General features: G+C 39.6%; 2 protein-coding genes across 4 annotated transcripts; both read right to left on the reverse strand.

The window, feature by feature from the left end:
- Window positions 1–142: 142 nt before the first annotated feature.
- Window positions 143–27,926, reverse strand: LOC133840801 (kalirin). 2 transcript variants are annotated; one of them, XM_062272873.1, is made up of 13 exons: window positions 27,635–27,926; window positions 22,855–22,971; window positions 22,315–22,438; window positions 15,847–16,129; window positions 15,060–15,641; window positions 3,932–4,057; window positions 3,281–3,873; window positions 3,057–3,218; window positions 1,718–2,450; window positions 1,449–1,662; window positions 1,272–1,388; window positions 787–1,215; window positions 143–448 (listed from the first exon to the last, which is right to left on the reverse strand). In XM_062272873.1, the coding sequence occupies exons 1-13, from the start codon at window positions 27,924–27,926 to the stop codon at window positions 237–239; spliced, it is 3,984 nt and encodes a 1,327-aa protein (XP_062128857.1). In that variant the 3' UTR covers window positions 143–236. The 2 variants fall into 2 exon arrangements, with proteins under 2 accessions (XP_062128857.1, XP_062128858.1); XM_062272874.1 differs by lacking the exons at window positions 15,060–15,641; window positions 15,847–16,129; window positions 22,315–22,438; window positions 22,855–22,971; window positions 27,635–27,926 and adding an exon at window positions 6,260–6,420.
- LOC133844242 (uncharacterized) lies at window positions 24,775–26,002 on the reverse strand. Of its 2 annotated transcripts, none has more exons than XM_062278154.1 (3): window positions 25,843–26,002; window positions 25,603–25,781; window positions 24,775–25,542 (listed from the first exon to the last, which is right to left on the reverse strand). In XM_062278154.1, the coding sequence occupies exons 1-3, from the start codon at window positions 25,895–25,897 to the stop codon at window positions 25,171–25,173; spliced, it is 606 nt and encodes a 201-aa protein (XP_062134138.1). In that variant the 5' UTR covers window positions 25,898–26,002; the 3' UTR covers window positions 24,775–25,170. The 2 variants fall into 2 exon arrangements, with proteins under 2 accessions (XP_062134138.1, XP_062134137.1); XM_062278153.1 differs by having other exon boundaries at window positions 25,603–25,776; window positions 25,843–26,000.
- Window positions 27,927–27,957: the final 31 nt, after the last annotated feature.

Below are 27,957 nucleotides of genomic sequence, written 5' to 3' on the forward strand. Positions count from 1 at the left end.
AACACAACTAAAATGAAATAAATAATAAATAACAAAAATAATAATAGTAATAATAATGATAATGATAATAAGTATACATATGTAAAATATATATATATATATGATAATCTGAAACTGTATCTATAAATCTGTAGATGAAACCTTTCTTTTTTTGTTGTTTGTTTTTTTCCTTTTTTGCTAAAGCTATACATTGTTTTGTTTGTTTTCTTCGAATTATGATACGCTAGAGAATTGTTTTATTTATTGATCTCTGGTTCGGCGGATTCGGCAGCATGCGCATAGGATTTGTAGCGACGCAATATGACCGTCGAGTTGCTGGTGCTGGCCATCGATGCGGCTGTTCCCGATGCCGTTGACCAGCTCCCGCGGCTGCCCGTCAGCTGCTCCATGGCCGAGTGTGTATGTTCCTGATCCGGCGTTACAGATATATCGGAGAGTATGCCGCTTTCTGAATACACAATATACAATAACATATTTTAGTTGATAATACGTAGGATTAACATACAGCAATTGCGGGTTGGGGGACACAAAGGAACATGCAGGGAACACAAATACTAGTTAGGCGGGGAGCGTGAATGTGACAGGTGATGGGTGAGTGGGGTATATACAGATTGTGTTGTGTGTGTGTGTGTTGTCTGTCTACTAATACTGAAGGAGTGTGTATATATACAGTGGGAACAAACAAACAAACGGAAACAAAGAAACAAGTAACAAAACTAAACATAAACAAAACAACTAAAAGCAAGTAAACGCCTTAGAAGAAGTAGCACAAGTCAAGCTCTATACCCATGGACAGCTGGCTGACAATCGTCGTGGATCGTTTGTGTTGACGCTTGTTGCTCTTGCTGTTGGTGTTGCTGTTGCTGTTGTGGCTGCTGCCAGCATACGAGGGAGTGCTGGTGCTGGCACTCATGCGGTTCTCTGCCTCATTGCTGTGGCTCAGCTTCAACGCTTGCGTCTCGTTGATTAGTTCCAAGGTGGCAGAGGTGTTGTTGAGGTTGCTACTTCCAACAGCATTACTGCTGCTGCTCAGTTTGCCAAAGTTGAGATTGAGGCTGTGGCGGGTGACGGTGTCGTGGACAGAGGAGGAGCAACCGCCGCTAATGGAGGAGCTGCTCGTGGTGCTGGTGCCGCTGGACAGCGAACTCTCCGAGATGAGCGAATTGGGACGTCGCATGCTTCCCTTGCCGGGCTCAGCATGACGCAACTTGGGTGCTATAAGGAATAGTAATTAGCAAACAGTTTGTGTGGCCTACTCGGCGTATACGTACTTTTGTTTAGCTGAGCGAGTGGTATTGAGCGATCGCTGATCTGATTGTGGCTGGGACGTATGTCCAGGCAGGGTTTGCTGCCAATGCCCATCGAGGACATCTCTGCCAGGCGAATTTCTAAAAAAAAAGTTGAACTTTAACATAAAATTTCTTTACTTCAATTCATTGAAAACTCACCTCGATTTCGCTTCGCCTGTTTCCAGAGCAGTTTCGATATCTCCTCAGTCCAGGCATTCTTAATGTCCTCTGACATGCACTGCAGCGTCCAAGTGTCGTCCGGCTTGCGTTTGCGGAACCAAATCTCAAACTTGGTCGTCGAATCGCCCGTGTGCGCTGTGAGTCCAATGTCCGAAGTCTTGATGCTGTTCTTATAGATGTAAATGTCCAAATTCTGTAGGAGAAAATTGTCAACATCATATTGAAAGCATTTATAGACATTTACTTACCTTGTGATCGGGAAAACGTCGCGCCTTGCCGAACAGCACCAGCTCCTCGAAGAGAAACACCTGACGCAGCGTCTTCTTGCCACCGCGTCCTTGCCACACCAGAAACTCGTTCTGCCGCAGCAATCGCCCTTGCTCCTTCACATTCACATCGCAATCGCGCAGCGAATCCATCGCCAGCAAATCGTTGCCGTGGCGCAGCTGAAACTTGACCATCTCCTCGGCCCGTTGCAGTTCCTCCACATCGGCGGCAATCTCCTGCAACGCTGCACCTTCCACACTCTTCACTGCTTTGACCAGCTGTTGCAACAACAACGCATATTTGCCCATGCGTTGCACTGGCTTCAGCAGATACGACGCCAAGTCCATTTTGTCCTGCAGCTGCAGCTGCTTTGGCTTGAAGAACGAGCTGCCGTATTCACTGAGCAGTGTATCGCTCTTCGGCTTGTTCTTGTTGTAAAGCGCATACAGATAGAACTTGGATTCCATTTCCAGGAAAGCAGCTCCCACTTTCAGAGGATTACGCTCATAGCGTTCCAGTTCGCCCAGAAAGTGCGAGTTGTGAAACTCAAAGATCTTCTCAATGTTGCCGAAGATCACATTACGCTGACCACGCAGCGGCTGTGGGATGTCCTCGCGCAGCAGCTCGTCGATATAGTTCTCGATGACATAGTAGAGGGAGCGCACATAGTCGCGTTCGGTACCAATCATTTCGCGCATGATCAATAGAAGCGTTCTGTGGATAACAATGGGAGATTTAAGTAAAGATAAATGGTAGCTCAGAGTTTTGAAAATAAATTAAGCTTTCGATTCTTATTTGTAAATATAAAGAAGCGATATTTTCTACTCCATTGTAAAGCAAAGCTGCTCATAAATACCAACATAATATGAACCAGAAATATTACATTATAATTGCACATATATTGGTCTATCATGAAGTATCAATAGACTTTACAAAATCTAAAATAGTTTCGCCTGCAAAATTGATTTCAGGTGTTTTTGTTATTTTCGTAAATAGGACTCGATATATTCGTACCATTTGTAGCTTACATAAAATACTAGATTTTAGAGTTAAACAAATTATAGTGGCACAATACTCAGTAATAATTTTTGCAAGTCCTACATAAAATGAAATTTTTTGTTGAATCGGTTTTTTTCCCCTCCTTTTGTTCCTTTGTCTATCAGCTTATATTAGCTCCTACTTCATAGAGAATACTTAAGATAACATCACCAAATTTTATTATTTATAAGTTGCTAACGGAATATCACAGGGTTCCTTTCAAATTGTAAAGTTTTTCAAATGAATTGTAGCCTCATTAAATAAAATATTGTTGCTACTTACTTTTGTATTTTTGGTTCCAAACAGCTGAGCTCCTCCAGTGTGGTTAGCTCGAAACTGGAGGCATGGCACTGAAGATGGGCATTCGCCTCCATGGGCGAATGCATGTCCATGTAGCGCTTCGTCGGACGGTCAAAGCACTCGTCCTCGAGCAGCTCATCGTGACTGCAAAGAAGAGTGCTGCACTTTAGCATGGCGATGCTTAGAATTAGCGTTCGTTAACTCACCTCTTCTCGTTGAGACTCTGACAGGAGCAGATGCGCGCCAGCTTCGGATTGCGTTCGCAATTGTCGCAGACACCAACCCCAGAGTCGGCAATCTTTGACTGCTGCTCCTCGCCATCAGCATCGGCATCGCAATCGTTGTCATGCTCCTCCTCGGGTTCATCCATATCCTCCAGATTGCGACTCTCGCGCCAACAGCTGCAGTGACTACTGCTCCCAGCGCCGGTTGCCCCATCGAAGGAGCTGCCATTGCCGGAGCTGCAGCGATAGCTGCCACGCTTCGATGTCGCCGGTCCCGGCGTACTGCTCGCTGTGGGCAGCGAGCTGGTTTTGCGCATGGTCGGCAGATGCTTCTCGATGAGGGTCGTGGCGCCCAGCTCTTCGGCCAGACGTTGCAGCTCGTCGAGTGCCGCAGTTTCGCGTTGATGCTGTGTGAGCAGATGCAGCAATCGAGCGCCGCCTTCGATGCGTTCGCGTGTCTTCTCCAGCTTGTCGGAGAACTGATCTAGCGCCGTCTTCAGATTGCGAGCGCTCTCGCTGAGCACGGCAATCTTGTTGGCCGCCAAATGCAGATCACGTCCCTTGGCCAAGTGTTTCTGCAAGCCAAGAAATATTGTAATTCGTTTTTAGAAATCCAAGGAGTTCCCTTTTTACCCTGGCTATGAAATAGTACTTTTCAAACTCCAGTTCCTGCGCCTTGAGCGTTGCCTCGTTGTCCAGCTGCAGCTGTGCAAACTTTTGCAAATTATCTGCACCGTCACTGGCCAGCCAAGAGGTGACCTAAAAATTAAAGAGATTGAGATCAGCGAGGAACCTTCAAACGCTTTGTGGACACGCCCACTTCAAGGTCCAATCCCCTATAAAAAATTTCCCAACGATGAAAAGTGAAATTCAAAACAACGATCGACAATCGACGATCGACGCTTCGATCTAATTAGCCTCCACTTTACAAATTAAAAACCAATCGGGCACAAATCAAATAAAATGATTCCTCTACGGGTATTTTACAAACGCTAAGCTCCCAAAGGTATTGAAAACAACAACAGAGAGGACAGAGACGACGACGACAACAACGACCACGAGCCAATCAACGATCTCACATTGATAATTTTGTAGCTCTAACCAATTTTTAATCACCTGCTGCGTCCAATTGAATTGATACAATCGATGATGCGACGAATTATGGGCCAGGGACGGGCACTAGTTCGATTTATGGCCCCGGGAAGGAGGCAGTGAGGGAGTGGAGAGAGGGGAAGCTGCACTAAGTAACTAGCTTCCAGCGTGTGCCGCCGTCTCATTCACTTTCCGTTTTTGGTTTCTGTCTCTGCCGATCTTTGGCTTTGCGATAATGTGCCCCAGCCACTTTTGGGGGCATGTCCACGTCCACTGCGACTACGACTACGCTACCACAAACTATGTCTATGTCTATGTCTGCGTCCTCCCCAATGAATGAATATGCTGCCAGTTGCTCCAGTTTCACAGTTTGCCGCACAATCAGCAGTGCAAAAGAGAGAGAAAGAGAGACAGCGACTCAGTTGTGCACCGACTCCGACTGCGAGTTGGAATCGCGCTCTTCATGCTCATCAGATATGGCAGACTTGGCCATATGCACGAATAATGCCGAGCGAGTAATATACAGGGTGTTGCCAATGCGCTTAATTGAAATTGATAATCGAGTTGCCTTTTTCGATTTAAGAAATTTCCTCAAGGGAGTTGAGTTAGCTTCACAGCTTATTAAGAATTAATTGGAAATGTTTTAAAGTGCAACTGCTTTAACTCTGCTTTTCAAGAATTAAATAAATTTGATTTTAAGAAAAACTGCTTATTAAATTGAAGTGATTTGTATTAGATTTACTTTGTATTGAAAACCGAACCTGAATTGTTTTATAGAACTGTTAAAACATAAAACTGTTAAATAAATTTAAAAATAAGAAGAATTTTTATAAGATCAGTATACATAAATATAAAAATAACTGTCATAATTGAAATCATTTGATTACAGAAAAAAAATTATAAATAATTTTTAATTAATTGGGAATCATAAATTACTTCAATTTAATAAGGAGTATTTGTTTAAGCCAAATTTATTTGATCTGCTTTTCTAAGAGTTCTTTCTGTTCTTAAATTTTGTTGAGCTACTCTTCTCTGGGTTTACTTTTTTTTATTATATATTTATAATTATAAGTTATTTATTCTGCAGCTTTTTGTACGTAAGGAATTAATTATATCCAAATTGAATCACATAATATAAATATTGCAAGTATTTTAAACAATAATTCAAACAATTTAATTGGATTACAGTAAAACTTTTCCATTATTATGCAAATTATTCAAGGTCTACCAAATTTCAGAATAATTGTTTAATCGAATTTATTAATTGTATTCAGATTTTGTTTCGAGCATTTTCTATAGCTCGTTTCTTATGGTTTCCATTATAGAAATTTTAATTACGCATTCATTTTTTTAAAGCCTTTGTCATTTTGTATTGTGAATCATATGAATTTGAGAATTATGATTTATTTGTTTTAATTTGCACAGCACTTTTTGTTGCAAACACACCCTGTATTTGAGAGCCGGCTCAGCAGTTAGCATTGTTTACATGACGGGGCGCAAGGCCTTTTTTAGTTTTTATTGGACGCTGCCATTTGAGAGATTGTTTCTCAACGATTGCCACACACACCGACACACACGCACACACGCACACGCAGACATCAATAGAGGCAGAAGTCAATAATAAATAAATTAATTGATTTACTAAATCGCTGGTTCAATGAAATGCTTAATGACAGGCGATAAGACTGCAGCCGGAAAGAAGCTGAAGTTGTCGTTGCGCGTTGCTTGTTGCTGGTTGCTGGTTGCAAGTGAAATCATCATCGAATGATGCGATAAACAAACGAAAATAACCATAATAGAAACAAAAGTTTCAAACTTCAACTTGAAGTCTCAGTTGGTTGCACGTTAAAGCGATGATGACTCACTCACATAGTTGGCTATTTGGGCAGCCAATTGCTGGCTGCCAGCTGTTTCTCTCGGTGATGGCGAACGGGAGCGAGAGGCGGGGGATCGACTGGAGGTGGGGGAAGTAATCATTGCGCGAATCGAGCTCAGAATGCGATAACAATTAAAAGCGGGCCGCCAACAACAACATGCCCGAGACAGCGCTGAATTGCAACTGTTGCTCACAACGTTGGCCAGCGACGAGCAATCGTTGTCGTTGTGGTTGTGGTTGTCGTTGGCAATCGCACTTCATCATCATCATCATCGTAGTCAGCAATTGCTCACGAACAGTGCGCTGCTCTGCATTTGGCAGGCAATGAAAAATGAAAATGAAAACAAAACGAATCGAAATGAAATTCAATTCAATCAAATCAAAACAATTAGCTAGCGCAAATAAATGTCCACTTTGGAGAGCAGCAGGCAGCAATTGTTGTGGTTGCTATTCCAGTTGCCTGCTTCAATTTGCTTAGCTAAGTAAATAAGAAGAAACTGACTATCTTTTGCTATTCTCTTCTTTCCTTCATACACTCTCTGATAAGCTTGACTACATATTTCTTGCGTCAACTGATTCTATTTGCCACTGGCAGCGGATGTTGTCTTTTGTTGCCTGTGGCTGCTGATAACGCTGCAACAGCAACAGCAACTGCAACCGCAACCGCAGCAGGGGGAGTTGACTGCACTCTACTGTGGATCGGCACATCTTAGAAGAAGCTGTCGGAATAGTTGCTGTTGCAGTTGTTTGCTGTTGGCATTGCTGTGACATAAAACGCAAATTTAACGTGACAGTTTAACAAGTTGATCGCATGCACCATAAAACACATGCAACACCTACAACAGCAACAGTAACACCAACAACATCCCTAGCAACCAGGCTGTTGCAACAACTATGTTGTTGTTTGCTGCTGCGTGGTTGCTCCCAGTGGTGTCCATAGCAACTGTTGCTGCCGCTGCTGTAGCTGCTGTCGTGTAATTTACGCAAATGTCGCGTATTTATCTCACAGCCATAAACATTTTTTAAGCCACAATATCGAATTTATTTTGACACTTAACAAAGTTGTTGGCTCTGTTGTTGTCGTAGTTGTTGTTGCTGCTGTGGTTGTTGTCGCTGTTTACTATCATAGAAAATTCCGACAGCTATTGGGGGGGATTTAAGTTTTGTGTTTTGTGTCTGCATTTGTCTCTGCCTCGCGCTGTGGTCTCTTCTGGCCCGTGTGTAATTTATTTCAAAGTACGTCTTAAATGATATGCGTATCCCATTTACAATTTGCCACATTTGCCACATTTTGCCGACATTCGCGGAGTGTCTCATTTGATGTTCGGTTAATTTGTTCCTCATGCCGTGTTCTCGTCTTATCCACAGCTGCTTATCTCCACTTCTCTTTTATTTTTTACTTATACTATTTTAACGGCCGTGTCTAGTCATTTCGCCAACTAATTTATGGCAGTTACTCAGAAACTATAGCGATGACGATAAGTGTGCCCCTTCCCTTTCACTTCTGATCCTCTCTCTCTCTCTTTCTCTTTCTGCATTTATCTCCCTCTCTCTCGAACTCTGTTCAGGGTGAAGCAACTGGGTGGAATGTTGTGTGTACGGCAAGTGAGACATTAAACATGTATCTTGCCACTTTAAGTGGAAACATATCAAACACGCTGCAAGCCAAGCCGTAACAACACGAAAGCACATTAAAAACAAATTTAACCTTTGAGTTATGGCTTTATGTTTTCGAATAAAATATATATATATATAAACTAATGCGCAAACTGTGACCACTGCGAATTAAAATATTTTACAGTGGGACATCAAAGTGCAAATAAATAAAATAGAAAAATAACATGCAAACTCTACAATAAACGTTAAGACACCTTATGAAACAAAAGTGTTTCTTAACAAATCAATTAATTTTTGAAATCTTCCTTAAAGGAGTAAAAATAGAAATAAAGTTGTGTATTTTTTAACTGGGATTTTGGAAATTTTTAAGATTTCTCTACATAAATTTTTATTATTTACAATAATTCTTTTATATTTGTTTAATTGTTAGCTTTTAAATATCTCTGTAATTCTCATTTCGGATTCTTCACTTAAAGAAAGTGGAAATAATGTACTTTGGTTAATTATTAATGTTTTTGCGGTATATTATTTTTGTATATTTTAAAATTATACCGCACTATTTTGGATTTATTCAAAATGGGTAGCGGCATCTCACAGTCGACCACACTCGACTGTAGCTTTCTCACATGTTTTTATTGTAATTATTTAAATATCCTTTCAAATGTTTACTGTATATTCAGTTTTTTTAAACAACGATTTTAATTTGATTAAATTAAAGTCTCATGTTCAACTTTTTTTGTTATGTACTATTAATTCTTTTGATAAATATATCAAATACTCACTATTATTTTCTGTTCTGTCATTTTCGCCGTGATAGTTGATAATAATTATAAACTTTATCACTTGATCGCTTTCATTCAATGAATTTCACAACTTGCTTTAACAACATTTAACGTAAATTTCCTTTTCTAATTATAAATCAAACATCACAAAAACTCCGCAAAAGCTTTGCAAGCTTTTGTAAAATGAGCGTGTCGAGCTTTTTAGCCAAAAGCACATTAAAACATGCACAGCTAATACGACACCTAATTAACCTATTGAATAACGAAGAAAAATTGAAAAAAAATTATTTTAAATTTAGGATTTTTACGATTGAAATGCGAGTGGAAATATGGAATCTGGAAAAAGTAAGCTATAAAATGAAATGGAAATTTGAGAGTTTGCTTATGATTTTAACAGCATCGTTAAACAAATTTGCAGCCCCTCCCACTAATAAAAAAATAATGTAAAATACCCTCATGACTGACTGACTAAGAGAGTGAATGAATGCCACTGCAATTGCCACTGCAACTGCAACTGAAACTGAAATTGTGGCACGCTCGGCTGCATTTTTTTGGTGAACTACAATGAGACGTATGTATAATAAAGCAATTTTCGTTTAACTATTTGACGCGAAAAGGAGATTACAATTTTAGTTATTTTTCACTTTCCAATGCAACGAACAACAAAGACAAAAAATAATAAACACGCCTCATAGTTAAACCCAAAAAAAAAAAAAACTTCGAAGCCGAAATCCCCCAAGAGAGACTCGGGAATGGGAGACGCAACATGCAACAACAGTCATAAATTGTGGCCACAAAAGGCCAAGACGTTAATGTGGTGACAATATTGCATGCAGGCGAAAAGCCGCTTTACTCAGCAGCAAGTGCAACACTGGCAACATGGGGCAGTGGCAGTGACAGTGACTGCAGCTTATCGCGTCTGAATCAAAGACGGAACGGACGTGACGCGACGCGACGGTTGAAAGGCGGCGGAGAGAGAGAGAGAGGGGAAAAAATGATGACAGCTGTTGATGAAGTTGACGATTTCTAAAAATGCGTGTAAAATTAGTGTTAAAAAACATGTCAAACTCAATACGACAGTTACATTTTGACATGCCCCAAACGATGTCGCCGCCGAACAACAATTACGTTTTGTTCGCTGTCACTCCACCTGAAGAAGAGAATGAGGAGAGTCAAGTCAAGTCAAGCCGAGTCAAGTCGTGTGTTGGGGCTTCTCTTGGTTAATTCAATAAATACTATGCACAAATGCAGATGCAGATGCAGACATTCTAGGCGGCAACTTGCACTGCCTTGGGCAACTCAATGTCTGCCAAGCTAAGCGTATGATTAACGTCTACATTGATGACACACAGCGAGTCAGAGTCAGAGAGTCAGCAGATGAAGTTGCAGCTGTGATGATGCTGAGTCTGAGGCAGAGTCTGAAGCTGAAGCATTGTTTGTTCGCGTGGCGAATTTGCATGCATCAACCGGTTGCAGCACTTGGCGGCACTTGCGGCAGTCGAGTCCACCACCACCACTACCACCATCGAGTCCCAGATCCCAGATCCCACATCCCAAGCGAAGATGTGTGTCTGCTGCGAGGGTTAATACACGCGGCTATTATTAATGCCAAAGTCAGGCCACTGTGAATGGGTCTCACTCGGTCTCGGTCTTGGTCTTGGACTCGGTCTTGATCTTCGTCTTCGTCTTCCTTTTGCGAAACTTCTTCTTCTCGGCACTGTCGACACTAAATAAGCCTTCATATTTCATGGCCAGTTTTCGCTGCCTGACCGAAATTCTAGCCCGTTCTCAAATGCTGTTGCTGCTGCCTCTTTGGCTGCTGTTGCAGCTGCAGTTATGCAAGCTAAGACAAGGCAAACCAAGTCAAGCTTTGCCACCACATTCCACGGGACCTCGGCGACTTTTGGGGTTCGAATGTCAGAGGCCATAAATAAGCTGCGCATTGCTTCCGCGCCACAAACTTGTCGCTGCTCGCAAATTTAGACTGTGGTCAGCTCATCAGCTCCCTGTTGGCATCGAGAGATAATATGGTTGCTGCTGTCGGCGTCTATTGCTTCTGGGATATTGTGAAGGCGCGAAACAATTAAACATAGTTTTCATTGCACAAAAGCCGCCGCCAACAGCGCGCGCAAATTAATTTGAAGAAAGAAACAGAAACGAGCCAAGACGACGACGACGACGACGATGGAGTCAAAGAAAGCGCCACAGCCCCAAAAACAAATCCAATTTCACCGTCAGCGTTCGTTTGTTTGTCTGTTTATTTGTTTGTGTGTATTTTTATCGGTATCTTCATGCAGCTATCGGCCAAGACGCGTCAACTCTTTCACCAGCAACAGCAGCAGCCAAAGCAGCAGCAACACCCAACGCAAACACTTGTGGCCATAACTGGAGCTGTGCTTTGGCCCCGCTACCCGCCCCGAGTAATGCAGCCGATCAACAATTTAGATATAATATCGCATATCGCATCATAATGTCGTCGTTGTCGTCGTTGTCGTCGTAGTCGTAGATGTCGTCGTCGTTGTTGCTGTTGATGTTGTAGTTGTCATTATTCCCTCTTCTCTGTATTCCCCTTCTCTATTAACTCTCTTTCTGCAGCCCAACAAAATGGCGACGGCGGCATCTTTTTTCGCACCTTGTTTGAATGCGCGCCTAATGGACGACAGCGACATTTGTTAGGTGGCGACGTTGCACATTCGCATTCGCATTCGCATTTGGAATTGCAACTCGAAGCTTGAAGCTCGCGTTTGGCTCAGTTTAGTTGCGGTTTGTTAGCCAACTACATAAACGTTTTGATTTAATTAAGCAAATCAAGGCCACCGCACAACAAATACACTTTTCTTCACACACTCTTGGGAATCAAGTTGATCGTCAACATAAAGCCAACTTGATTAACTTATTACTGGCTAACCTAATAAACTGACTATAGACATGATTAAAAAGTCTTACAGAAAACCTTTTAATGAGCTGAACTGGTTATAGAATATTCTTGTTTTTACCTATAGAAAATAATGGGATACTTAGCAAGCAATTCATAATACAAATTAATCTATCAGTGCACAATTCTAGATATATTTAGTTCTGCGTTTGCAACCAAATAATTAATTTGCAATTGTTACTCAGTTGCTTTTGTACTTCAGTTTAATAAGATGAAATATTACAGGTCCTCTGTGACGGTTGTTGTCTATATAATCTTCATTATAAAATGTTCTTTGTTTATTTAAAATTGAATTATAAAATTGTAAATTCCATATAATGAATCCATATCAAAATGTTTTCTGTAAATGTGTTAATAAGTTTCTGATAACTCTATGTAAAGGCTATCTTTAAAAAACAATACTATGTAAAGAGTTTTAGTTTTTGATTTAAGAATTTATGTTTTGTCTTCAATTTTATAGACATAAAATTATTTTTTTCTTGTTACTATGTTTTATAAACTTACCTAAAGTCACAATAATAACATACTCTGACTCAACACTATTAAATTTATTTTAAAATGAATGATGTTAGCAACATATGATAATTGAAAGCTTAAAAACATTACTACATATAATGCCAAAACACAATTGCAAACAAAAGAAGCAATCACAGGTGTAAAATCGCAATTGACGCAACAAATTGTGCGTTACAACATAATCACAACTTAATGATGTTAAATAAATCATTAAATGTATTTATAGACATTGTGCGTCTTCCCACGCCAATTATTTGTGCAAAGTTTTTTTTGGTTATGCGCAATGACAAATTAACAATGCTTGGCAAACAAGTTAGAGCATTCAACTCAACTTCAAACGGCAATAAAAAATTGGGAGCTGTCAACGAGGGGCCTTTTAATTGAAAGCGTGTTGGTGTTAAATGTTTAGAGTAAGTTTTTAGTATAATTTTAGCGGCGATCGCGATATGACAGATAGAAAAGAGTGAGAGAAGGAGAGCTAGAGAGTTCGATGGATGGATGGACAGGCAGATAGATAGCCAGTCTTTCAGTCAGTCAGTCAGTCAATGCGTCAGTCTTATAGCTGAACTACTTTTGAATGAAAAACTAATGAAATGAGCCATCAATGGAGCAATCAATGGGCAGCTCTCAGTTGCTCAGCGCGTATTGCAAATCGATTGAAAAATCGCAAAAAAAACGAAATGTATTTAATTTCTTTAACCTTGCTTTCACTTTTCTCATTAACTTTTCGTCGGCAATTAAAATTCAATTTTTGGCCCCAGCCAAGTTAGCTTTTTTGATAAATGGCCGCACACATATATCTTTTACTCCTGAGGCGGAGGAGCGTGTGATAAATGTCGAAAAAACTGAAAACTGAAATTCGAAATCCGACAAAAATCAAATAAGCAGCAAGCGGTTAACAAGGCGCTGCAAATTGTTAAATGCCAATTTCCGCAAATTATTAAATGAAATTGAAGATCCAGGAGCCGTTTATCTATGAGATACTCGCACAAGTACACAAGTATCTACGTATCTTTTACTGCTGTTGTTGCTGATGCTGTTGCTGCGTGTCTGTCGTGTGTTTGCAATTTGACATACTTTTTTGGCCAACAGCAGAAGCAACAGCAACATCAACGGCAGGCTCACATGCAACAATCATAATAATAATGGCAAAACTTAATAGTAGCGCGAAAGTATGACGAATATGTAAACGCATCTGCAATGCATACGAGACGAGTACGGAGTTGGAGTTGGAGTCTTCCTTTATGACTGCGCTAACTAATCCCACAACAAATTATTGTGATTAATCAGCGAAATTGCATTAGCGGAGACTGCAACGGAGCTCTTTGGGAGCTCACGTTGGGCGTTGCTGCAACTGTCATTGGCGCTGATTAAGCGCCGCCGAGAGTCGAGATTACCCAGGCCAGATAACGCCACTGAGGAGAGCTGCATCTCTCTGCAGGTTTGCAGCTACCGCCCAGAGACAGTTGCAGTTGCAGTTGCAAGTTGTGGGTGCGTGCGTGCTCAATTATGCATACCACATGCCACATGCGGCAAAGGGGCCAAAAGGAGGGTTAAAGGTAGCCCAAGACAGACAGATGATCATGGAAAGCCATTCATCTGCAGCCCTTGAGAGCAACTGTTGCTGCTGCTGTTGCATGCTGCCCATTAACAAGTCAATTAAAATGCCAGGAAATGGCAAAAGCAGCAACTGCAACTGCAACTGCAACTGTGATTCGCAGATGCGCCACTGCGAAACACTCTCGAATCTTGGCAGGCTTATCTAACGGCTCCATTTGGCTGCAAAAGCCAAAGCAAAAGCGACGCTGAGAGCTTTGAGCTGATGGCCAAATCAAGCAGCCATTGGCTACCGATTGGCTAAGCGAACCCGTTGCTCACATTAAGCGGATGCGCGTAATAAATTAATAAAGCCAACATTAAATGCACAGCATATTCAATTAACAATGTCAGTCGAAGTCGAAGTCGCAGTCCCATTCGCAGTTGCCGCGTATCTGCCAGATACATTTGGCATTTCGTATGTGGACGCCGCATTTCCTGTCGCCAGTCTCACACACAAAATGTTGCCAGCTCATTAAACTCCTCTTGTTATCATCAAGTCCAACAACTCTTCGGGCTCAACATCTACACGTTGCCTGCATATCAATTGAGTGCACATCAAATACGTGTGGCAATAATATTCATGAGTTCATCAGAAACATGGTCGAAATGCTTAGAAACCAAACTTTGGATTGAAGAAATTTTGAGTATAATGTGTGCCTTAAAGACTCGAATTTTGTATGGAAGTCAGAAATTATGTGGAGTTTAAAATTACTGTATTACGAAAAATTGGACTTTAACACAATGAAATATCTTTAATAAAATGAATCGAACTATGAAATGAATTTTAATTAATATTCGATACACTTTGCTATTTTAATGTCAAATCCTAAATTGCTGAATTATTGCTGCGTATATTCAAATTCAAATACAGAAAATTTGCAACTTTGAAAATCTTTAGACATTTAAAATTTCGTGATATTGTTGAAACATGATTTAAATTATCGGTCAGTATTTTATGATTCTCGGTTTCAGAATGTAATCTGAATTGATGAAATTTTTTAATTTTCATTATACTATAATACAAATACTTAAAACAAAGAGTTACTCCGAAAGACTTGAACTTAGAAGGAATAATATCGATTAGCTTTATGGTAAAGTATTTGCGTAAGTTCTGTTGCTATTTATGTTTACGTGAATTTGTTATTAAGAAATCCCAGTTGTATTGAGTAAGTTGTGAATTAGTCATAAATTTCGTAACTGTGGTATTATTCTGCTGTTATAAACCCCACTTCTAAATACGTAACGATAAGAAAAAATTGAGCAACTTTTAACAGCAATTGCCACTAAAAATTGAAATACATAACTGAGATACTTTAAGTATGCAATAACAATTTGATGACTTACCTCATTGATCTCATCCTCGAGGGCACGCTGGCGAGTAAGTTGCCGCAGACGCTCGCGTCGCTGCTCCGTCAACTGCTCGAGGCGCTGTGCGGCACGATCCACTTCGCTGTAGAGCAGCGTCACCTTCCGCAGTTTATGGCCAGCATCCGAGTTGCAACTGCTTGGGGTAGAGGCAGAGGCAGCAACTGAAGCTGTTGCTGGTGGCGCATTGATGGCACTGGCTGCCTCCTGGAGGCGCTGCAGCTGTGTGGCGCCACGCTTGCGCAAATTGTGCAGCTGCGAGTCCATAAGGGCACGACTGAGGGCACGATGCTGACCGTAGAGCTGTCGTCGCGTTGGCAGCCCCAGCAAATCGGCAGCGCGTATGTCACTCAAGGCGGCAACAAGTCGACCGCCGGCCGCGGAGCATTGACGCTGGAACGCCTCAAGCTGGGCGAAGAACTCGCGCCACTTCACAGCGTCGTGATGATGCTGGCCCCGGAGCAAACCGCGCGGCAACTGCGATGGCGCAACACTTGTCGTGACTTGGTCCACGCTAATGAATTTAACCAAATGCGACGATGACGATGATGGCGATGCCTCCTGTGTGCGGGTGTGTGTGTGTTTGGAAGAAAACAAAAAATAGCGTCATTAGTGGCCAGGTAAGTTCTGTGTTTTGTTTAGTTGTTTTTGCTGGCCATGTAAAGCGGTTTAATTGGGTGCTGTGGGGCGTCAACCTAGACGGAGTGCCCTCCTAATGATTTCATTTTGTGGTGCAATCGCACCAAAGGTTAGACGCTGAACTTACCGGCTGATCACAGCTATTGCTGCTGCTGTTCTGTTGCTGTGGTTGCTGCTGCTGCTGGTTGCACAATTGCAGCAAATTCGCATCGAGACAAACGGCCAAAATTTCACAATTGCCAATTTGCTTGCTTAACAGTTTGAGACTTTGGCAAATTAAGTCGATTACGCATAAATGTTGCGACTTCTCGATGGCAATTAAAATGGTAAATGTTTGCTGGGCGGGTTTCAGTTGTTGTTGTTGTTGTGGTTGCTGCTGTTGTTGTTGTGTACTTTTATGGGCTGCAATGCTGCAAATACACAAGTTAAAATGCAATGAGTTTACGGTAAGAAGTGCATGGTCAGGCGCTCATAAACAACAACGTCAAATGTGTATGGTGTAAATTGTGGATGTGGCAGGTTGCTGCTGCTGCTGCTGCTGCAACTGCAACTAAAGCAGAACCAACGCGATGGCAACGCCCAAAACAAGTTCAGCTTAATTGGCAATAAGCGGCCTCTGCCTCTGCAACTAGTAGATGCGATGTGAATGTGATGTGTGTTTGGTTGGAAGCTGCCTTCTCACTCCTTGTTACGAGTGTTCACTGTACCTTCAAAGTATATCAAAAGGCAGGCGGCGGCGGGCAGTAAATATGACAAGTTGGTAGCCACTTTTAATCAGCGTAAATAAAAATTGAAAATTGCCGCTAATGGCAGCTGCTGCAGCAGCGCATTAATAAAATGCCCAACAGCCGCATTTGCCTTAACACTTTACCCCAAAAAGCGTTTTTATCCAGCTGCGCTGCGCTGCCCCCAGCCAGCTGCAGCTAACTGTAAATGCATGCCAGCCAGCGAGTCAGCAAAATGGTCAGCGACGGTCGGTCAAGCAGTCAGTCAAACAGTTTGTTAGCCAGTTATGCCTGTGTGTTGTGTGTTCTCACAGCAGTCCATCCACCCCCGTCAGAGAGTCCGCATTTTAGCTGATATTTGCACGCAATGCGCATGCGGCAGGTCGCTGCTTGCTGCTGCTGCCACAAGTGGCAAGCTAACTGCGGGCTTTGGCTCAGCTTCATCATCATCGCTGGCATGTTTCGAGTTTAATGATGCCGCACACACACAGCACACAGCACACGGCCATCAAAAGCGTTTGGCATTTCAATTTGAAAGCAACCTACACAACACACAACGCGCTAAAGCTGCCACAAGATTTATGAGAAGTTCAACAATGAATTCTCTATACTCTGCCGTCGTAAATACTCTCAACGATTTACTAATTGTCAGCTTAATAAAGTTTAGCAGACACTTAAAGTTAACTGATCAGAAGAAAATGGGTTGCGAGTGTTATTAGTCAGTATGTTGAAAAAGCATTGAAAATGTTAATGTCCAAAAATCGTTACATTAATCATAAATATGATTTTATGAGGAGAGCAGATATGTTGTTATGCAGTAAATATAGCCTATTATACTGTTAAATAAGCGAAAATAACAGGCAAATGTTATTACACAATCTGATAAATCTGTAGAGAAATATTATTGTTAAAAAACCTTTTAATTTAGGTGATGTTTTTTAAAGGGACCAAAAATGTTAATAATGATTACAAAATAGTTCTTAAACAAGCGAAACATAGAATTTTAATTTTAAAAGAGCATAGATGTAAAGTTCATGTTCAAGTCAAAACATTTAAATGTTATTTGGCCATCTCTTAAAGTAACAAAGCTGTTAACATAATATTAAAGTGCTGAAATTAATATTATTAAGTTAATAAACTGTTTCTATGTAGTACTTTTATGCAATAAATATTGCTGAGATGAAACAGCTTAAAATGACTGTTAAGCTGAACTTAACATGCAAATGTTATTAGAGAGTCTGTAAAAATTGCACAAAAATGTTAATGGTAAGAAATTGTTACCTGACTAAAATAATGTTTTTTTTGCTTGACTGTTAAATAAGCGAGCATAGCATTCAAATGTTATTAAGCAATCTGTTATCATAATAATTGCCTAGAATTTTTACATATAAATATTGTTATTAAAATATACTAGAAATGTTTTATATAATAAACTAAGAAATCAGCAAAAATCACAGAAAAATGTTACCACTAAGAAATTGTTTAATTTTAATGAGATTTTCTGACGAAAACAAAAATGATTTATACCATAAACATTGACTGTCCGTTTAATCATAAAAGAAAATTGTAACGAATTATGTGAAGGTTAACATTTAAATGATGATTAAGACGTCTGTTAAAGTAACAAAGAAAATGTTAAACTTCCGAAATTATTACTTTTAAATAATCAATATTATTTTAATACATTAGAAAAATTTTAACTTCTTTGCATTTTTAGGTATAAGTATTGTTGTTTTTCCGGTTACAACATCTTCAATACAACAAAACAATTTACTTATATAACAGCAACTCTATTGAATTGTAAAATGTTGATAGTCTGAACATAAAGAAATCATTTAAATTTTTTTTTTTAGCTGCGGCTAATGAATTTTAATTATATTACAGCTGTAACATTGTAAGCGCTTATTAAGTTTGCCATGTAATTATAATTGGCTGGAGTGTCAATAAAAAAAAAACCCATTTGCCAATTTACCAGAGAAAATTGAATATCTGACTACCCAATTCACAGCTTAAAGACTTAAAAACGGACAACATTAAAATTGCATTTGAATATGGGAAGTTTGCCCAAAAGGTCTGTTGTTCAAATGGCATTTACAACACTTTAAAGTCATGAATCTTTTTATTGCTTTTGCATGCAACCCGATAAATATGGGCTATAAAAACGAAAAATCATAATCAATTTATGTAAAATAGCAATAACATTAAAAAATCTTATTGGCCAAACATAACATGCAACACAGCATAAAATTGATCTAATGTCAGTTTTAGTTGTCAGTTTTGCCTAAGGATATGAAAATGCAAGAAAGAGCAATAAAGTGTGAGTGAGTCCTCGCTTTGGGGTCGCTCTCGTGTGTAACCCGAGCTTTCTTTTATACTCTTTTTACCAGTCTTATTTGTATTATGTATTATGCGCGGGCATGCATATTAATACCTTTCGCACTCGTTGCAGGCGGCAGGCGGCATTTAAAGATATTCCCAGAAGTACTGCTGCAGACCCATAAAAACAAATTTAATTGCACGCTGTCACACACTGAGAGAAAAGACATACAAGACAAGACAAGGCACAAGGCAAGACAAGAGAAGACACAACATCAGTGAAGCCTTCATCATCATAGAGCTGGCTCACATTGTGACAGGGTCAAATGGGCCCATGGCCCAAAGTGGGATGATGTAAGTTTTTCTCTTTAGATAGATCAAGCCTCGACGACAACAACAACAACATCGCTTCGACTTGCAGTCTGTTTGTTGACACTGCTGTCAGTCTGGGTCTCCACACTCGTATATCTTGTGGCTTTGGTGAAAACTTTACTCAGCTCAAATATTAAATATTTGCGTGCTGCGCTCGTCTGTCGTCTGTCGACTGGCATTTCGGATTTAGACAGTCGAGCTAATGAATACCTTACACATGTCGGCAAACAAAACGCAAATAATGTCAATGGCTGAGGCTGGCCAGGCCCGCCATTGAAGAGAGAAGAGAGAGAGAGAGAGGAGTTTCCACCAAGTGAGAGGAGCGCAGAAGAAGAAGACATAGACTGAGTGGCTGTCCGAGTCCAACTTGTAAAGTCTTTAGTGTCATCGTCATCAGTCAGAGACAGGCTGGAGTTTGTGCCAGTTTTGGAATTTCGTATGACTTGTGCAGATCTTTTTTTTTTGCGCTGCGTTGCTGCGCAAATGTTTGTCAAAGTTTTCTAACACGATTTGGCCGCATTTTATCAATTGGCATTGAAGCAATTAACATGCAGCTGAAACGGGAATCAGAATTGTGTATTGGAATGGGGGAATGCCAGCCAGCCAGCGAACCAGCATTTATGTATATGTTAGTATAGTAAGTGGCCAACGAGTGTGTTCTCATATGTCGATTTAGATTTCACAGATTATTCTCATATTTCCAGGAATCGTGTGGAGGAGCAACAACAACAACAGCAACAACCACAACACACAACCATTCAACATTTCATTGCTGGGCCACTAAAGTTCACATCATAAATTTAAAGTGTCACGAATCTGTCTGAAAAAATCATTCATACGCCTGCAGCAAAGATCTTTCGCTCTCTTTCTTTCTGTATCTCTATCACACACAACTCTTCCCTCTCTGTCTTTCATTGTCTCCTTCTGCGGTTTTGCTCTACAAAGGGAAGCCGAAAGAGCACAGTCCCTCAAGCGACGTGTCTGCCATGCTTTAATAGAGCCAACACACAACTGTTGCCTGACAGCGACTAGAATTCAAAATTACACTATAGAACACAGAGCTCAGCTTAACCCATGACTATCTTGATAAGCTCTCGAGAAGAAAACATTGTGTTAGTCTAGGGCTATCTTGATAATAAAGCTTGAACATCTTCCGCAAATGTGAATGACTTGAAAAAGATTAATTACGAGCTTATGCCCTTTTTTGTTATGTTACATGTGAGCTTAGATTTATTTGGACTCATTTAAAGGAAGCCTTGCATAAGTGACGCATCTCATAAAGTACTTTATGCAGATAATATATCCTCAAAAAATTAATTATATATGTCTAGGCTTTTAGATAACTGCACATCCTGAGAGAAAATCTAAGTTTTATTTAAAAGCATAATAAATTGCGCTTCCTTATTTAATTGGACTTAAAGCGGCTATTTAGCTTATGTTTGTCTTTCAATTAAGCAGAACTTTGCTTAAGATAAAGCAGAAGACAAAAAGGTGTGAAAATAAATATAAAAAATTAATTAAGTTTTCTTCTGAATATAAGTTAAAAGTTAATATGTATTTTCACCAAAACTACTTTAGAGAATTTCCATTGAAAAATCTAGTCATTTTTTAAAGTACGTCATAAATTTTATGCCCGCTGTGTTATATAATTATTTAGATTAGACTGAATGCAGCTATTTAATTGATGATTGTCTCTCAATTATGCAGAACTTAGCTTAAGATAAAATATTAACCAAAAAACTGTGAAAATAAATAGAAAGAAATGAATTAAGTTCTCCAAGATATGAGATAATATTTATTGCAGTCCATTTAAAGGACGCTTACATTGTAATCTGTAATCTGTTGGCAATGAACTTGAGTTCTTTTCTTTGAAAAAGCTGAGCATTTAAAGAAGTTAAAAGACAAAACTCAACTATAGTATGTTCTCATAAAATTATATAACACGCGTAGGCGATTAAATTTAAATGCTTTCATTAAATAAAGAACTCTTCATTCACAAAAGCAGAATTAACAGCTGGCAAAGTGTGAAAATAAATAGATTTTTTTGCTCAAAGTTTAAAGTAACTTCGCTAAAATTTATTATACTTTTTCCACATTAGCTAATATCTTAAAGAAGAATAGATTTCTATCTTTAAGAATATAAATGAAATACTATAAATTCTGCACTATTTTATCTTCTAGCAAAAGCTATTATGTTAAGTTTAAAATGATATCAATTAATTTCATTCCCGTTATATCACATACGAATAGAACTAATACTCTAGTCTCTCTTGATAGAGAGATCCCAGAGGCAATCTCTTATTCATAAAAGACTTAAGCCGACAGTTCATAGCAATGCAAAGTACTTGGAAAGATTACTGATATTCTAATATGTTATAAGGCGAAATGGTGGTAAGTGGACATAATGCCAGCTTATCTATTTGTCGGCTCAATTGGAGTGTAAAATCTTCAAAGTTTGACGCTTTTGTAGCGCAGTGTTATCGACTTTTAGACTGAGGCTTTTGTTCTATTTTCTGTGGCAAAGTTCTCAGCATTGAACACAAGTGCTGTTCGATGTTGTTGTTGTTGTTGTTGTACAGTTGTTGTTGTTGTTGCTAGTTGCTAGTTGCTCGCTGGTTGTTCTTGTTGCATGTTTCCTTTTAGCCAAAGTGGCAAATTGACTGGCATGCATATTCTGCTGTGGCAATGAGTTCGACTGCCTGATTGCCAGACAGCCAGACGACGACCGAGCGAGTGAACAGATGTGTTGGGGAAGAGCTCTACTTGTGGCCAAATCGAGTTCTCCCCTATCCCTCCTGTATATAACATCTTAAAGGCTTAAGTGCAGCGCCGTCGTCGTTGTCGTTTTTCCCAGCGCCATGCAAAGTTGGCTCTTGGTTGGTTGGTCAGGCATTAACTGCACATTTGCATATCTGCTCGTAAATATGGATGGGCTGTGAGTCTATAAACTGCTTCTTCTTCTACTTCTACCTCCACCCACTGCGTCTTCATCTTGAGTCGCTTTGTTGTGTTGAAGCTGAAGAGCAGGCAGCTGCCTCGTTGTTGTGCTCATTCCCATGCGTTTTGCATTTGACATTAAACTGCCTGATTCTGATTGAGAGGGGGGCAGCAACAAAGACGGAGGGCGGGGGCGGGGTTGAGGTACCCCCTTCAATAGTGTGTCTTTTTTTCTGCAAACTCACCTGCGCTCCGGTATGGTGCTGTAGTAGAGCAACAGAGTGGCCAGCTCATAGCAATTGAGGCCCGCGCTTGCCACAGCATCGCCATCCACATGCACAAGTGGGTCGCCTTGGAGGGTGCGTGTGCCTGCGAAAAAAAGAGGGGGAAATGGAAATGAAAATGGAATCGATATTGGTTATGCGATCGCATGGAAATCAAACTCGAATGCTATGTGAATTGCTCGCTGGGTGGTCCGAGTGTCGACACGCCGCGTTAATGTGCGAAAAAGTGTGTGAATTAATTGAATTGAATTGGAGTTTGAGTTTGAATAGGTGAATTCACATCGCAACGAATTGAAACGAATGCAAATTGAATTTGAAGTTCAATTGCATGCCTGGCGGGCATGAAAAACACATAAAATAAAAATCAAGGGGCGTTGCTTGATGATTTTCCATTTCGGCGTTAACAAATTTCCAATTTATATTTATAAGCGAACAGTTAGTTTAGTTAGTTAGTTGGTTAGTTGTAGTGAAAGTCTAGAATTATGCAAAAATGGAAAGTACCTGGCAAATAGACGCCGCTGTTCAACAGTTTCTCGGGCAATTCACTGATCGAGTTGGGCGGCAACAGTTCCGTCTCTGTCTCCCTCTCCAACGCTGTCTCTCTCTCCGTCTGCAACGCTGCAAAAGCAAAAAATACAACAAGTGACAAGTATTAATATTATATTTTATATATAGCATAGTTCGATATGGGTTAATTGCATTTTAAACGCTCGAAGGAAACCTTGAAAAAACTGGTTCAGGATCGTGCGACGTGCTTTGCATAATAATGTCATTTGATTAATTTGGCGACAGCCACAGCCATAGCCACAGCTTCACAGTAGCCCCCACACACAAAATAAAAGGGGGCGTGGCATTTCGGAAAACTCGTTTGCAATCATAAATTTGGAGTCGCCACTTTCGCGTGCGACAATTTGGATATTTTTTATAGTTGTTATAAATGCGACACTTTGCAGCGTCTGCAGAAATTCTGCCACCTGGTTGCACCACCAAAAGAGTCGCCACCACCTGTTGGCCACCGCTTTGAATTGTGGTGCGAATACAAATGCCAGGTGCTGGTTGCACGCTGCACGTTGCTCTGTTGCATGCATAAGTACGTAATTCAATACCCCAATAGTTGCTGCTGCCACAGTTGTGTGCCCCCGCACTTGTCAGCTGATTTATGCCCGCTTGCAAATTGCACCCACACACACACACACACACACACCCAAAATGCGACTTCAGGTCGATCGCATTCCATTGCCGCTGCACACTGGGATCAGATAACGAGCTCTCCACTTAGCATATCTGCTCCCCCTCCTCCTATATATATATATTTTAGATATAGTCAGTTGGCTTGGGAGTGACCCTTGCACCAATGCAGTGCCAATTTGCCAATCGAATTTATTTTACATCTTTGACCAAAGATCTTAGAGCAGCAATTGACTGGGATTTTATTTGATCTTGTCTTTCGTAATTGCTTTTTGTACATAGCATAAAATATTTTGTTATTTATGTATATATCTTGCACTTATTTCTTGAAAAGTTATTAATATACCGAAGGTTATATTTGGTATATCGATATACTGCTACATTAAATATTTAATAGATTGTCAAACAAAGCAAGAAACCCCTAAATTTATTGAATAAAGATTACAAAGCTTTCATTTCCATGTTTAATATAAACAACTGTAGTAAAGATTAATAATTTATGTACTAAACGCTAATAAAACTACTCAATGAACTTCTCATTTATCCTTAGATTTCACATATATTACACTGTGGAATCTTTTCATTATTATTTTTATATAATTTTTTAGTGAATTTTGTTATTTTCCTAAAATGTTCCAGCTAACCAAAAACAATATTATCTAAACTTTTTGGAAATTTAATTTATAAAAATATTGTAATGCTTTCATTGCTCTATTATTTAATATAAATTGAATACTGGAAACAAATTTGGGAACCTGAATACTAAGAGCTTAATAAAATGAAGCTGTTAATCTATTTCTCAAAATTCTTATTAACAAAAATCACATTCAGAATATGTATAATAAAATTATTTGCTGAATTACGAAAACTTTATTAAAATTCTAGATGAATTTTAAGGGCCTATTTGTCGTTTTTTACTTAAGCTGTTCAAATTTAAGCAGATTTTTAGTGGAAGAATTCAATAAGACATTCATAAAACTACATAATTAAAAAAGATATTTATCGTTATTCACAGCATGTCAACTAAAACAACACTCGTATATTTGTATCTATCAAACTCTATCAGCTAAGATATTGTTTTCTCTCTAACTAGCCGCTGCCCATTTCAATGATTTATCTGCTAGATTTCCATATCTTTTCCCCACATAATAAATGCTGGCCGAACATATGTTAAGTTGACAAGGGTCAGTTCGGTAGATTGTTTGGCAAACTGGTTCCACTGTGCACAGTGCATTGCTTTGGTTTCTCATTTAATTTTCATATTTTAGGCTTTGACAAATTAAAAGGCATTTGCACGGTTGTAGCTGCTTGCTTCTTGTTGTTGTTGTTGTTGTTGGCGGCAGCGAAAAGACAACGATATTTTGTGGTTAACCAACGCCTGGCGGATGCTGTGGGCCGTTGTTGTTAATGGCTAATAGCTTTTTTTTTGTTGGCTTTTGTGGTCGAACGGTAACCGTGGGCGTTGTCGACGCATTCTAGTCGCAAGCTGAACTGAATTGAACTGAACTCAGCTGCAACTGTGATACAACACACAGCGAGTGTGTGGTTTCATTTACCGCCTGGACATATACTTTGTGTATTAGCCATAATTTAAGAGCAAGTGATATTGATGACATTCGATATTCCCTCTTAGAGACGCTGCCGCAGCTTAAAGTGACAGACGATATCGACAATCATGAGAACAAAAGCAAACCAATAGCAATTCGAGAATATAAACCAGAACCAGCTGTCATAGGCGGCATAAAGACAGCCGCGTTCATAGAGATTTTTGGGCAGCGCTTTGCGATGTTTATAGCACGAAAGGGGAATCGTATCGTTCGAAATGGGCACACCATAATCCTGGGGTCCATTGATACCACAGCACTCGTGTGTGGTCTCATAATAGTAGAGTCTCTCGCTAAAGAAACCGCGCACCACAACATAGGCATCCGTATAGGCGATAATCGAAAAGCTGCCGGAAATCAGGAGCACAGAATTCAGCAAGAAGCCCAAAATTATGGACTAAGTTTTGTTTGAGTGAAAAACTAAGAAAGAAAGACCGACATTTATTCGTTTTCTTACCACCAAAAAGAGATTCCCTGTGCCACACATCACAAAGATCGTGTCCACCAACAGCACCAAACTGCAGATGCCCTCGATCCACGAGAGCATCGTGAAGAGTGAGGCGAATTCATAGTTTGGCCCCAGTTTGATCAGCACATAGGCATGTTGAAACAATACTCCCACAATCAGATACTGCGCTAAGATTGCGAAATTCAATCCAGTTCAAAGCTGTTTGCAATCTGCGAATGCCAATCTTACCACAATCACAATATTGAGCATGAGGCAGGTCCAGGACAACTGCTGTTTGCTGCATTCCCAATCGGTTCTGAAACACATTATATCTCGACTATTCACGACGAATTTACATTTGACAATTAAATCGAATCAGTTATCGAACGAACGATAGAGAAAGCGGCTGAGAATTGATCGTTAAAATCGTTGCTAATAAACTTTTATGGAGAGACAATCTGCAAAGTAGCAGTTAAATAATCAATTAAACTAGTCTGGGAGCATCATGAGAAAAGTTGAAAAAGATAGAGAAATGTTTTCTTTTCTACTGATCATTAAAAAATCAATTTACTGCTCATCAAAATTATTTCAAGAGCGTTAAGCCACAAAAATATGGATGAATATAACTGGAATAATGAAAAGATATAATAAACTTTACCGAATTTAAAACGTAAAATCTCAACCACAGCTAAATCACTTTCATTTTATTTGTCAAATTTTCAACCTAAGCTGATTTATTAAGCCATAAATACCCAATATATTTCTGAATACAGCTAGTTTAAGTTAATTTTATTTATCACATTTGTGTTTAACAAATTAAATAATTTTACAGATTAAAAATCGAATCTTTCAGCAATCAGTGCACAAAATTGTGAGGTAAAAATAATAATTTTACAAGAGATTGTTTAAAATAATTAAAAAATATTGCGATTTTAAATAGAAATTCTTTCAAAAGCTTTAAAAATACAATTATAAAAATTAATCTTAGAAACTTATTTCATTTATTTAAAGTTCGTTTAAATTTATGAACAACTTTTGTGCTAAATGGAAATTCTTTCAAAAGCTTTTAAAATATAATAGTAAAAAATCGAATTTAATCGAAATTTCATCGAAATTCATGAAAAAATTTTATGATTTAAATTAAAATTCTTTCTGAAAAGTCATAACGAAAACTTATTTTTTAGGGAATAAATTTAAAATAATATAAAAAAATTGTAAAATATTTGGCTTATTTTTTCTTTCTCAACTGCTTGTTTAGATTAGCGAAAAGTTTCGCTGCTTTTAAATCAAAACAATTTCGAGATCATAAAGACAAAAAGCTATCGAAGTACATACATATATGTATGGATTAAGAATAGGAAATAAATACTAGAGTGATTTATTTATAAAATGTTTTCGCTGATTTTAAAGTTCAGTACACTTGATTAAAAGTTCAATTAAGAGCAAAGAAAGTGCAGAGAAATATGAATCAGCTCAACAGCTCAGCGGGAAGAAGCTAACTACACAGCGAAAGTTAACATAATAATTTATCAAAAAGAAGTACAATTTATCATAACAAACCAGATAGAGAAGGCGATCGTACTTTCACTAGAAAATTCTCAACTGATTGCAGGCGCTCATTGCGCGATTAATTGAATCAAATGTTGCCAAATTTATGCACAGAAATTATATTCGAATTGACGCTAAATTTTGTTTTTGGCGGACTATCTAAACGGTGCTATTAGTGCAGAGCGAGAAATGAGCTCAACACTTTGGCCGCAGGGCGTTTAATTGAATATTTGAGTACTGTGGGGCGGTGGGGAGGCGTGGCCTCCCCCTCTTAAGATTTGCATACAACAATTGCGCGCTGAGACTGTAAATTGCGCTGGCATCGATTGCAGATCTTGCGGCTAAAACAAATAACTCTAAACAACGCCCAGTTTTGTGGAGCAGAGAGACAAGGATAAGCACCGGAGTTGCACTTGTTGTATGGAGTATGCGGCGTATGCGTAATGTGAATGTGCATATTACGTATACGTTGATATGTAGTTGGTACACTTACCCAGAGATTGACGCTTCTCGCCGGCATCTGTGGCCTCCTCGTCGCTGTCGATGTGCGGAAATGAGTTGCCCAAACAAAACAGCGGCAAAGCGGGTGATGTGGAAGGCAACAACAAATCGTTGTTGCCGTTGTTGTTGTTGTTGTTGTTGTTCATAGAGTTGCTGCCTAGATGGCTGTGCAACTCTTCGCCGGCGCTGCTGCTGCCACTGGAGCTGCTGCGCTCGCTGGCGTTGCTGTTGCCCGACGAGGTGGAGTTCATGCTGTCCTGTCGATTGGTCAGACGCCGCAGCATGTAACGGTTGTTGAACAGTTTGTTTTTTGGT

The sequence above is a fragment of the Drosophila sulfurigaster genome, chromosome 3, assembly GCF_023558435.1.
Source record: "Drosophila sulfurigaster albostrigata strain 15112-1811.04 chromosome 3, ASM2355843v2, whole genome shotgun sequence".
Classification (NCBI taxonomy): domain Eukaryota; kingdom Metazoa; phylum Arthropoda; class Insecta; order Diptera; family Drosophilidae; genus Drosophila; species Drosophila sulfurigaster.

Excerpts from the sequence above, each read along its gene's own strand:
- LOC133844242 (XM_062278153.1), bottom strand. The coding sequence starts at position 25,920 with ATGTGTTTCAGAACCGATTGGGAATGCAGCAAACAGCAGTTGTCCTGG. Across the intron at positions 25,777-25,842 it reads TGCTCAATATTGTGATTGTG|TATCTGATTGTGGGAGTATT; the intron begins GTAAGATTGGCA and ends ATCTTAGCGCAG. Across the intron at positions 25,543-25,602 it reads CAGGGAATCTCTTTTTGGTG|TCCATAATTTTGGGCTTCTT; the intron begins GTAAGAAAACGA and ends AACAAAACTTAG.
- LOC133840801 (XM_062272873.1), bottom strand. The coding sequence starts at position 27,926 with ATGCTGCGGCGTCTGACCAATCGACAGGACAGCATGAACTCCACCTCG. Across the intron at positions 3,874-3,931 it reads AGTACTATTTCATAGCCAGG|AAACACTTGGCCAAGGGACG; the intron begins GTAAAAAGGGAA and ends CTTGGCTTGCAG. Across the intron at positions 1,663-1,717 it reads GACGTTTTCCCGATCACAAG|AATTTGGACATTTACATCTA; the intron begins GTAAGTAAATGT and ends TTTCTCCTACAG.